At 44.5% G+C, this 12,476-nt stretch overlaps 1 protein-coding gene across 1 annotated transcript in view; it reads left to right on the top strand.

Moving 5' to 3' along the window:
* The window catches only part of ITGA8 (integrin subunit alpha 8), a 278,907-nt gene that overhangs the window by 61,340 nt on the left and 205,091 nt on the right, over window positions 1-12,476 (top strand). Inside the window, exon 3 of the mRNA XM_082258730.1 lies at window positions 2,309-2,409. Coding sequence (XP_082114856.1) covers window positions 2,309-2,409 — 101 coding nt within the window. The remainder of the gene's footprint in view (window positions 1-2,308; window positions 2,410-12,476) is intronic.

Raw genomic sequence — 12,476 nt, forward strand, 5'->3', positions numbered from 1 at the left:
TGAGCATGCCCAGTCTTGCTCATCTGATTTTTGTCTGCCGAAATCTGTACTGACTGAGGAACAATCAGCCGTTCTGTTGACGGCCAACAAAAATTTTATAGCATGCACACCAGATTTTGTTCGGCCGAAAAGTCGCAGTCGATTGTCGGAAGCATCATACTAACAAGCCGACAATCGGCTGATCGGACGTTGGCCGAAAATTCACGGCCAACAATCGGTGCGTGTGTACGAGGCATTAGACGTACATCTCAAGGAGAAGAACATTCAGGGCTATGTGAGATGATTACGGCCACACACACCTACACAGGTTGAACTGGATGGACTATTGTCTTTATTCAACCTCACCTACTATGTAACTATGTAACTATGTAAGTAAGGTTCAAATAAAGCTCATATCTTCCAAAGCAAATATGTTCTCAAAGCTCCAAGATAGTGTTCCCAAAACAAAAAGATAGCTATACTATATAGAATGTAATGTAATATGTCCACATAGATCATACAATCAATATCTCTTTATCTGTATTTGCTTTGGAACATATGAGCTTTATTTGAATCTTACTTGCGCTGGGTCATATAGTCTGGTGAAAGTGTATTACTACAAGAGTCTTGAATGTTGGTGAACAACAGAGTGATTGTTTTGGACACCTGAGTGCTGAGGACCAAAGGCCTGTAAACACGATAAAGCTGGATACACACTATACAACTTTCTTTAGATTTTTTTCCTTTAGATTTGCCAAAACCATATAATATGAGGACAAACCTCAACACTTTCAATTTGTATGCAATCAGGCAGGCCCTTGCACTATATAGCTGAAGGGAAATCTAAAGGAAATCTAACACATCAGTTGTATAGTGCAGTGGTCCTCAACTCCAGTCCTCAGGGCACACTAACAGGCCAGGTTTGCAAGATAACTGAAATACATACCAAGTGATAGCATTTGCCTGTCTGCATCTCCCCAAGGTAATACTTAAAATCTGGCCTGTTAGTGTGCCCTGAGGACCAGAGTTGAGAAACACTGGTATAGTGTGTATCCAGCTGAAGTGATAAGAATACTTTCAACAACCAATTCCGACTTTTCGGACGTGCAGGCTATAAAAGGTTTATCGTACGTGAACACAACATCCCATTTTAGTCTACTTTGTACCATTTTCATCCAAAAAAATTCGTAAGAGCAAGACTATGCATGCTCGGAATCGAAAGAATATATACAAAACAATATAACACATTACATCACTTCCGAAGTTGTATTCTGTCGTATGACAATTTTGGTAAATTGAGTAACCTCTGCACTTTTGAAATAAGACTAGCACGCAAAAAAAGGATGATTAATTGTCCGATAATCTGATTGTGGATAGCTACCATAACCCCAGTATTTTTTTAAACGGCGGGCAGTTGGCTTTCAGATAAGGGTGGTCCCAGCGGCGGATTCGCCGCCGCGGGGTCACCCTTATGGTGCGGTGGATGAGATGCCCCTCCTGCCGCTTCCCGGCAGTTTTCCCCGCTTACCGGACCCGCCGTCAGCGGGGAAAATGATCCCATCCCGGATCCTCTGAGACAGGAAGTCCAGTGAGGGCAAGATGGCCCTCACTCGACTCTATGGTCTTGGAGGATCAGAGCGACGTCAAACGGTATGGGTATCTATTTACTCGGCGTAACATTATCTTTCACATTATGGAAATAAATTGGGCTAACTTTACTGTTTTCTTATTTTATAATTAAAAAAAGTGATTTTTTTCCCAAAATAATTGCGTTTGGAAGACCGCTGCGCAAATATGGTGTGATAAAAAATATTGCAACGATCTCCATTTTATTCTCTAGGGTCTCTGCTAAAAAAATATATAGGTTTGGGGGTTCTAAGTAGTTTTCTAGCAAAAAAAAAAGATTTTTAGCTTGTAAACACCAAGTGTCAAAAATAGGCCCGGTCTTAAAGTGGGTAAAGGGATGAGGTGGCGACCCTACTGGGTGGCAGTCTGTCTTTTGGGTCACATTACTGGTTCTATCTGTTGTCTAGAGCCGCTCGTTAAACCATTTAGAACGTGAAAGGAACCTAATTATGTTACAAGACATTTGTATTTGCCAAGATTGGTTTTGTACCGTCCTCAGCGGCCTTTTAGTTTTCAGAAGTATTCAGTTGCTGGCCCTGTAGTATTTCGTTCTTTTTTTATGTTTTTTTGTCCCAGGTGTATTTTTATGTTGTGTTAGATGAGGGTTGTAACTCAGTGACCAGCTGACGAGCCCGGCAGCGCATTTTAGCGTGAACCAGAGAATCCCCACTGACTGCGCTCTAATGTTCTTCTTCCTGTACAGGCAACAGGCACAGCAGGCTGAATGGAACCAAACAGGCGCTCGAATTCAAGTCAAAACAATGGTTTGGGGCAATGGTCAGGTCTCATAAGGAAAAAGTTGTGGTAAGCATGAAATTTAATCTAAACCTTTATGTCTGATGTCAGAATATGTATACACAGCCTGTTCTTTTATAGCAATGGAAAGCAGACACTGCGTTTTTCTGCTACGATATAAAAGTCTTCAAGTCTGGTAAATCTAAATTAATGAACGGCACATGTGCTGTTATTATTATAATAATGGCTACGTAATGGCTTTATCCTGCTAATCTTTTTATCATTAGCTATTCTAAATAAACTATTTTTATTGCTGTTTTCCTCCTGCTTGGGAGCCCAGACAGAGTTAGTACCAGTTGTGGGCCAAATTCCTCATTCGAATGTGAACTAAAAGGACTCATTCACACAAGCTTTGGTCTCTAAAAAGTGATCCACATTCAGATCACTCTTCATTTGATTTAGGGGGCGAGGAAGTGTTGCATTGCCTTCTCATCCCCTGCTTTAACCCCTTGACCTCTGCACTAGCACACCACATCTGGTTGTGGGATGCTTAAAGAGCAGCCCCATTCGCTTAAGGCTCCATTCACACTACCGCGACTTGTCAGGCGACTTTTCAGCCTGACAAGTCACGGTCCGTCGCGGTCCATTGACTGCTACAGGACCCGTTCTAATAGGAGCGACACAAGTCACTCCGACTTAGAAAAAGGGTCCTGTACTACTTCGGGGCGACCTCGGAACGACTTGCATAGACATTCATTATATGAAGTCCGTGCAAGTCGCGCCGAAGTCGCGGTGCACGGGACTTCACAGGTCGCCCCCGAAGTCGTGCAGGAGTCGTGCCGCTGCAGTGTGAATGCGGTCTAAATGGGTCGCATTTGGCAGGTGTTATGCCCACAACAACTTATTTACACTTGTGGTTGAAGAGCATTAACCACTTAAGCCCCAGGCCCATTTCTGACACACGTTAAACCCCCAAACCTTATATATATATATATATATATATATATATATATATATATATATATATATATATATATATTTTTTAGCAAAGACTCTGGAGAATAAAATGGCGGTCATATTTGCGCAGCGGCCTTTCAAACGCCATTTTTATGGAAAAATTACTTTTCACTGCATTTAAAAAAAAAACTAAACAACAGTAAGGTTAGCCCATTTTTTAATATATTATGAAAGATGATGTCACGCCGAGATACCCAACATGTTACGGTTTAAAATTGCGCACACCCGTGGAATGGCGACAAATTACAGTCAATAAAAATCTCCATAGGCGACGCTTTAACATTTTTTAACGTTTACCAGTCTAGAGTTACAGAGTAGCTCTTTTTTTAAATTTTTGCTCTCGCTCTGGCGATCGCGGCGATACCTCACATGTGTGGTATGAACAGCGATTTAATTTGCGGACGCGACCTCCGGATAAGTTTTCTTTCGTGGGCAAGCTCACGGCGACAGGGGCGGTTAAAATATTTTTTTTTCCTATTTATTTTATTTATTTGTTTAATTTTAGTACAGTTTTAAAAAAAAAAAAATCTGATCACTTTAATTGCTGTCACAAGCAATGTGAACATCCCTTGAGACAGCAGTATGCAGTGACAGGTACTCTTTATGGAGGGATCGGGGGGTCTAAAAGACCCCAAACCTCTCCACTGCACTTCAATGTATTCAAAATGCCGAAAAACTGCATTTTTGAATACAGTCACTTTTTTAATTCGGCGCCTTTAGCAGCCAAGTAACCCGAACGTGATGTCATGGACGCCACCTCCGGGTTACGTCATCGGAGACCCGATCGAAGCCGCATCCGGACGCGCCGGCTGGTTGCTCGGGTCTCCCGGTGAGTCGGGAGACCCGGGCAGGGCGCCGGAATGGGGGTGGGCGTCCCCTCCCGCTCGCTGGGGTAACGACCGAGCGGCTCCCGAGCCGCATCGGTCATTACCACCTGAAAGTCGACCGCCGGCTCTAAAAAACGGTACCGGGATGATGCCTCTAGCTGCAGGCATCACCCTGGTACAATCACTTATTGCAACCTACGTACAGCTACGGTGATTTGCGGTAAGTGGTTAAAACCCCATGGTTGAGATGCGTTTTAACCACCCTTCAACTGCTTTCCCTTTAGCTGGGAAGGCAGTAACCAGGGGTGTATATATGCGGCAGCCACGCTGCTTTGCTACGTGGCAGGAATTATAACACCTGTTGTGTTCAGTGGACACTACCGCCCGCTGAACGCAACCCACAAACATGAATGGGGGAAACCTTCTCACAATCATGAACAATGTACTCTACCAATGTACTAAGTTGTGGCACAGTAGCCTGGCATTTGGGGGATTAAACCAGGCATTGAGGAGGCAATACAATGTGAATGGGCCCTGACTATTTGGAGGGCCAATTTTATCTTGTTATGCTTTTAAACTGCATCAAGTTAAAAAAGGGGGATATAAACTGCGCTATATTAAACAATCCGGAGCAGCAACTCAAGTGTGAGATATACACCAAAAAATGAATAACCCAAATAAAGTCGCGCATTGACTCTAGAAAATTTAGATAATAAAAATTCTGATAAAAAAAACAAAGATAAAATCCATTCACACTATAATGAACACCAGGATAACGTCATTTGTGACGAAACACATCGGGTCAATGACGTGCTAACATCGCTGCGCTCTAGAGATCCCAGAAGGATGGGCGAAGTTACTGCAGCCCACAGCTATGTTTTATATGCTGATTTTCACTACAATGTTGTAAGTACAATTCTCTATATACTAATAAAGTATGGTAAGTTTTTAAACTATGGCGAATCCTTTATTCTAGTCCAGCCTTTTTTAACCAGGGTGCCCAGACACCCTGGGGTGCCTTGAGGTTTCTTCAGGGGTACCCTGGCAAAATGCCTAAAAATTGCCCAAAATTGTATACAAGCCAGTAGGTGGATCGAGCCTGCCTTTTAGATATACAAGTGTTGATAAGAAGGGTGATGATTGCCTCCACAGCATCCTTTTCTGATCCTCCCCTGCCCCTCTCCATCAACACTGGGGTCACATTAGCTGAGTGATGGAGAGAAACTGAGGGAGAAGAGAAACATTGGAATAATAGTTGGTACCAGTGTGCAAAAGTGTATTTGCTTTGGAAGAGTAAATCACCTCTAATGTTGGGTGTCCTACGTGTGTTGATGCTGCCGCATTATGAAAAATGATTAGAATAATATTTTACATTTTAGAATGGGGTGCCTTGAGATTGTCTATAATTTTAAAGGGTGCCTTGACTGAAAAAAGGTAGAGGAACACTGTTCTATTCTATGGGGAATGTCACTTTTTGAGAGGCTGCGAAGCTGGACCAGAGGTTGGAGACTTACATAGGCGATATACCTATATACCTACTCCTTCGGTGACATAAGGCCCTGGCTGGGATAAGTCAGGAGGACCTATTGAGGTCTATTTTTTCGGTAAGCAGGTTATCCTGTTTCGGTGGAGGATATCACTTTTGATGGGGGAAGAACATTTTATTACGGGGAAGATTTGAGTTTTATATTGTGTTGGACATTTTCTGTATATATTTTGCACTGGTGTTCATATTAGTGTGAATGGATTTTATATTTTTTATTATCACAATTTTTATCTCAGTTTTCTAGAGTCGATGTTATTGCATTTTTTTGGTTTTTTTTCACGCAGCGCAACTTTATTTGGGTTATTATGTTTTTAAACTGTTTTATATTTGGTTTTTACCTGTCAAATGCTCTCTAATGCCCCGTACACACGTGCAGATCGTCGGCCGAACGATCGGCCGTCTTTTGTCCCCGGGCTGTCGGTGTCTGTTGAAAAGTGCAAAAGACTGCACAAGAATTTTGTCCGCCGACTACAGCCGACTGCAGAAGTGATGTCATGTGATGGTTAACTTTCCCTGTGTTTTTTCTTTTCTGAGCATGCCCAGTCCTGCAAATCTGCTGTCTGTCGGCCGAATTCTGTACTGACTGGCGAACAATCGGCCGCTCTGGTGTCGGCATACAAAAATTTTAATGCTTGCACGACAGATTCTTTTCGGCCGAAAGTGCGCTGTCAGCTGTCGGAAGCATCATACTAACAAGCCGAAAATCGGCCGATCGGTCGTCGGCCGAATCTTTTCGGCCGACAATCTGCACGTGTGTACGGGCCTTAAGGCTACGTTTCCAGCAGTGCAATGCCAAAGTCGCACGATTTAGAATGGACTTTGCAGTGTGACTTTAATGCAATTTTGAATGCAATTTTGATCTGACTTTACACTCTCTGATTCAGTCGCATCAAAGTAGTGCAGGCACCTTTTCAAAGTCGCATAGATTGGAACAGGTGCCATTGAAATGAATGGACTGTGACTTGTCATGTGACTTTATGCGTCCAAAGTCGCATGACAAGTCGCACTAGTGGAAACGGGGCCCTAAGAGAGATCTGATCAGGGATCATTCTTCAGGAAGCAAAGCAAGTGTACACAAGGCCAAAGCAACAGTGGGTATATTTGTTACTGTGGTTGTAAAGCAAAGCATCACGGCCATGGCATGTGTACACCCCCAGCCACTGCCTGTGCAGCTAAATGGGGGTAGCAGTCGAGGGGTGGTAAAAGCAGGGCTCAACCTCTGGATTTTACCGCCATTAATCACTAGTGTGAATGAGCCCTATTCTCACCTTTGTATTCAATTGTGATGCATTAACATGCGCTACACTGTGTGTTAACATGTGTTGCATTAGGCAACCCATTTATTAATATCAGTGGGCTGTCAGCGCACTGCAACAGACATAAAAATGCACATTAAGGACATAGAAGTTCTCAGCTACGCCTTGTGCATTGGCCTTTACTGTACAGTGTGTTGGGGAATGATGTACAATAGATGGTGCATTACTGCAACACATGCGTATGAATGGGCCCTGACTATTTTGAGGGTCATTTTTATTTTTTTAAACCGTTTTATATTTGGTTTTTACTCAATCACTCACTTGATTTTATTTATATTGACAAAGAAACATTTAAATTATGCACAAAGCAAGGTCCAGAAAGACACAGATGAGCGGTGTTTGGGGTGACCTGCACAGAGTCCTGACCTCAACCCAATAGAACACCTTTGGGAGGAATTAGAGCGCAGACTGTGAGCCAGGCCTTCTCATCCAACATCAGTGCCTGGCCTCAAAAATGCGCTTCTGGAAGAATGATCAAACATTCCCATAGACACACTCCTAAACCTTGTGGACAGCCTTCCCAGAAGAGTTGAAGCTGTTATAGCTGCAAAGGGTGGTCCAACTCAATATTGAACCCTACGGACTAAGACTGGGATGTTATTAAAGTTCATGTGCGTGTAAAGGCAGGTGTCCCAATACTTTTGACAATATAGTGTATAAGTATAAAGAAGAAAGAATGTGGTGTTTTACTTTTGTTACTATTTTTAGAAATGTTCATTAGGTGAATACTTTTCTGACAAAGAAAATTTTAGTGTCCGTGTACATTGGGGGGTCAGTGGAAAAAGGACTTACTTACATTCCTTATAAGTGGAAAGATTGCCCAGTCACATTTGTGGTCAGTGGATAGAATGCTGGTCAGTGTAGTGTCCCCTTATATTGATAATGACTGGTACCACATCTTTGGTTTGGAGCTGGGGGGAGAAGCAGCAGCACACTGAGCTTCCCATTCAATGGCTGTGCAGTGGGGGCATGTCAGGGCAAGTCTGATCCTGATGTGATCCTTTTGCAATAGAAAGTTTCTTCCATTTGCTGTGCAAGATCCATGGTGTGCTGGTGAATATACAGGGCTTTTTTTTTCAGAAAAAAGGTGCAGGAACTCAACCACGACCCCCCCCCCCCCCAAAACCCCTTTTCAAACTGGTAAAAATTTCACTAACAGTGGGAGGGTCTTAAAGGGGCATCAAATACCAGGAGTGCATTATGTACAGAGTGCAGAGTTCGGTGGGGTTACACACAGAGTGCAGAGTTCGAGAGTGTGCTACGTATACAGTGCAGAGTTCAGGGGTGCGCTACTTATACAGTGCAGAGTTCAGGGGTGTGCTACATATACAGTGCAGAGTTCAGGGGTGCGCTACTTATACAGTGCAGAGTTCAGGGGTGTGCTACGTATACAGTGCAGAGTTCAGGGGTGCGCTACGTATACAGTGCAGAGTTCAGGGGTGCGCTATGTAATACGTATACAGTGCAGAGTTCAGGGGTGCGCTATGTAATACGTATACAGTGCAGAGTTCAGGGGTGCGCTATGTAATACGTATACAGTGCAGAGTTCAGGGGTGCGCTATGTAATACGTATACAGGGCAGAGTTCAGGGGTGCGCTATGTAATACGTATACAGTGCAGAGTTCAGGGGTGCGCTATGTAATACGTATACAGTGCAGAGTTCAGGGGTGCGCTATGTAATACGTATACAGTGCAGAGTTCAGGGGTGCGCTATGTAATACGTATACAGTGCAGAGTTCAGGGGTGCGCTATGTAATACGTATACAGTGCAGAGTTCAGGGGTGCGCTATGTAATACGTATACAGGGCAGAGTTCAGGGGTGCGCTATGTAATACGTATACAGTGCAGAGTTCAGGGGTGCGCTATGTAATACGTATACAGGGCAGAGTTCAGGGGTGCGCTATGTAATACGTATACAGTGCAGAGTTCAGGGGTGCGCTATGTAATACGTATACAGTGCAGAGTTCAGGGGTGCGCTATGTAATACGTATACAGTGCAGAGTTCAGGGGTGCGCTATGTAATACGTATACAGGGCAGAGTTCAGGGGTGCGCTATGTAATACGTATACAGTGCAGAGTTCAGGGGTACGCTACGTATACAGTGCAGAGTTCAGGGGGGTTGTGGGGGTCCCTGAACCCCTTGGTATTGTTTTGTTTACTTTTGGGGGTGCAGGCATGCTTGTGGGGGTGCAAAAATCGTGGGGCCGCCATTTTGGGTGTGGGCAGGCTGTTTTGGCTTCAGTATGGGCATTCAGCAGCCATTTTCCCTGTAGTGTATTCGCGCCCTTTCGGGTGCCATCTTTAGTGTGGGCAATGTATTTGTGCATGTGCTCGTGGCCATTTTCCTGGAGACTCCCCATAGCTTTCCATTGGCAACCATTTTTCCTTGGCTCAAGTCCCTATACTACACTTGGAAAACATAGGAAGCCGGACCTCTGTGTTTACAAGTGATAGTGATGAGCAGGGAGCAGAGGACCTGAGCCAGAGGTGGTGGAACTGAGTTCCACCAAGTTCCAGCAGTAAAAAAAGGCCTGCGAATATGTATGTATCTGAATAATCAGCGGTCATGTGATCGCTGAGTTCTCAGACTTGGAGGTAACGGGGAACAGCTGCAACATCAGAACAATGCTGCAGCATAGAGATGAGTATAGATGTCTTTTCAAATCCCCTAAACTCCTCTTTTATTTTTACAGTCTCTACCAAGAACTGAAATTTGTTTGAGTCTGTAATCTCAGTATATGTATGTCTAAGCGACTACATACTCCTAATTTCCTATCTCTTAACTGTACTTCTGGGTGCAGCGCCTTCATCCCATACCGCAATCATACCGCCACTACTAGACAGTTCTGACCAATGACGTCCACTGGAGACCAATTATGGTGGTCCTTGTCTTATGTTGTGGCATCTAGACATTTACAAATATGTCTGTAGCTATTTGAGCTCCTTCCTAACCTCTTTCTGAAAGACCGCAGCTTGTTACATTCAGCTGAAACATGTTGTCACAGTGTACATTGTATAATACGACTTCCTTCCCTGCTAGATGAATTCTGGATTTCACAGCAGACCTGCTTGTCCTCAAAGTTTTTCTTTGATAAATTAGTTGGCAGTATTTATAGGGAAGAGACAGGAATATACATTTTGTTTTATCCAGTTATTTCATTAGAGTTGTTTTAATTATTTCTAGAATATGTTATTTTTTTAGGTATAGATTTTTGTAAACTTCTGATTGGCCAAAAATAAGTTTGTTTTTTCTTTAATTAAAACAAAATGTTAAAATATAAATCTAGGCAAACCTATGAATTCGCAGCCTGTTCCCGCATCGCATCCGCACAAGAGGCAGTTCACACTGCCATATGCGATACGCAGGGGGTGTCAATTAAATGTTAACGACACCCCCAGTTTGATCGCATATCGCAGACAGTTCACTCAGGATCAGATCACACAAGTGTGAACCACTGTGCGATCCGATCCTGATGCAGCTGAAAAAAAGGGTCCTGTGCGTCTTTTGAGCGGATACAGTGCGAATTTCAGCCATACAAAGTGTATGGCTGAACTCGCATCTGCACAGGAGATCGCATGTAATGAAGGAGCAGTGCGCTCCAAATTACATGCGATCTCCGCAGCCGCACTAGTGTGAACCAGCACGAAGCCAGGATATTTTGGGCCTGGTAACTCACCTGATGTGTTGTGCTGGTGGCAGGAAGGATGGCACGGCAGGGCACTGACTGTGGTGGCACTGGCAGGCCAGGCAGGTGGTGGCAGGCAGCTAGGGTACTGTGAGGTGACAAGGAGCAGCAGCCAGGCTTTACTTGTTTCTCTGGAGTCTGCAGTCGCAGGAGTCAGGACACCACACCGCGCAGGGCACTGCTGGAGGGGGTGGGGGATGGAGCACTGTTTAGGCGCGCGCGGAGGAATAAGTTCCTCCTCCGCTGTGAATGCTGGGGCGGCAGGCCGGGCGTATGACGTCACTGTTTGTGATACAGAGGGATTGGGAATGAAGCACAGCAGAGGCTCTGGTCAGTGGTGCGGCCAGCATCGATGGATTTACTGTTGTGTCTGCAGAGCGGCGCCCCCCCCCTCCCCTTTTCATCAGTGGATTGGCCCTGGGCGCAGGGAGAGGTGGCGGTACTCTCAACAGCTTTCTGCAGAAGTGGCGGTACTGAGTACCGGTGAGTACCGGCCCACTTAAAGCACTGCATGTGGCTGCGTTTAGCTGCGGTAGTAAATTTTTGCATTTTGTATAGTACCTGTTTATTTTTTCTTTGTACTGCGATTATCTGTGTTTATATACAGATAGCTGCGGTACTTCGCTCCTGGACGCTGTCAACTTTATTTTTCTTAAATGCACAAAACTGTATGTTATGAAAACGTTGCTAAACGCAGTGTGTGAACAGGGCCATAGGGATGCATTGTCTGCATTTAGTTGCGGTAAATAAGTTCTCCTATCCGCAGCTAAAAGCTGAAATTTAACAACTCGTGTGAAAGGGGCCTAAGGAAGAGGGGGACACCCTCAAAATGTGTCATTGTCTGTAATTTGTCTCTTGGCAACATCAGAGCCAACCTGGGGCATGTGTTAGCTGTTCTGGTTGGATTTTCTCCTGGTTTTTGCTATGAGTCTTTCATGTATGGATGTTTGTAAGTATAATCTTTTTTTTTTCCCTAAAAAATAAGTGGTGCTTTGGATAATGCACAAGACTGCTGCCCCCTTTCTGTCTTTTGTGTTTGAAATGTCTTGAAATTCCCCTGTCTGAGTGCCGGTTCACATTGGTGCATTGCGGAAGCCCTGCAAAACCACCGCGGGTTCCCGCATCACACCCAACTTGCAGGCAGTTCACACTGGTGCAATGCGGGAACCCTGTGAATCCACTGCAGCCCAACTTCCCGCAGGCAGTTCACGTAGCGCACCGACTCACAGGCAGTTCACACTGCCATATGCGAACTGCTGGGAGTGTCAATACAAAGTTAATGACACCCCAGATTAGTCCGTATATCGCAGTGCGAACTGTCAATTCGGACAGGAATCGGATCATATAGGTGTGAACACCCATGTGATCTGATTCTGGTGCGGACCAAAAAAAGGTCCTGCACGACTTTGTTCTGAATACGATGCAAATTCAGCAATGCAATCTGTTTGACTTGCATTGAATGTGATTTTTATAGCGGTGCGGTGTGAATCTGATATCTGTGATATGACATGTGATATCTGACATCACTAGTGTAAACCAGGCACTGAGGAGGGCTGAAAGGCAACCACCAGAGACTAGGAATGTAAAGAGTTTTTCCACCGCATGTCCCTCACTTGAGCGCTGTAGAATGTTGTGATCCGTGCCTCTGTACCTGAGGCTGGAGGAATAGTCTGCAGTAGCCTGAGCATTGTATCTGTGATCCATGCCTCTGTACCTGAGGCTGGAGGAATAGTCTGCAGTAGCC

This window comes from Pelophylax lessonae, assembly GCF_965119305.1.
Source record: "Pelophylax lessonae genome assembly, chromosome: 5".
Classification (NCBI taxonomy): domain Eukaryota; kingdom Metazoa; phylum Chordata; class Amphibia; order Anura; family Ranidae; genus Pelophylax; species Pelophylax lessonae.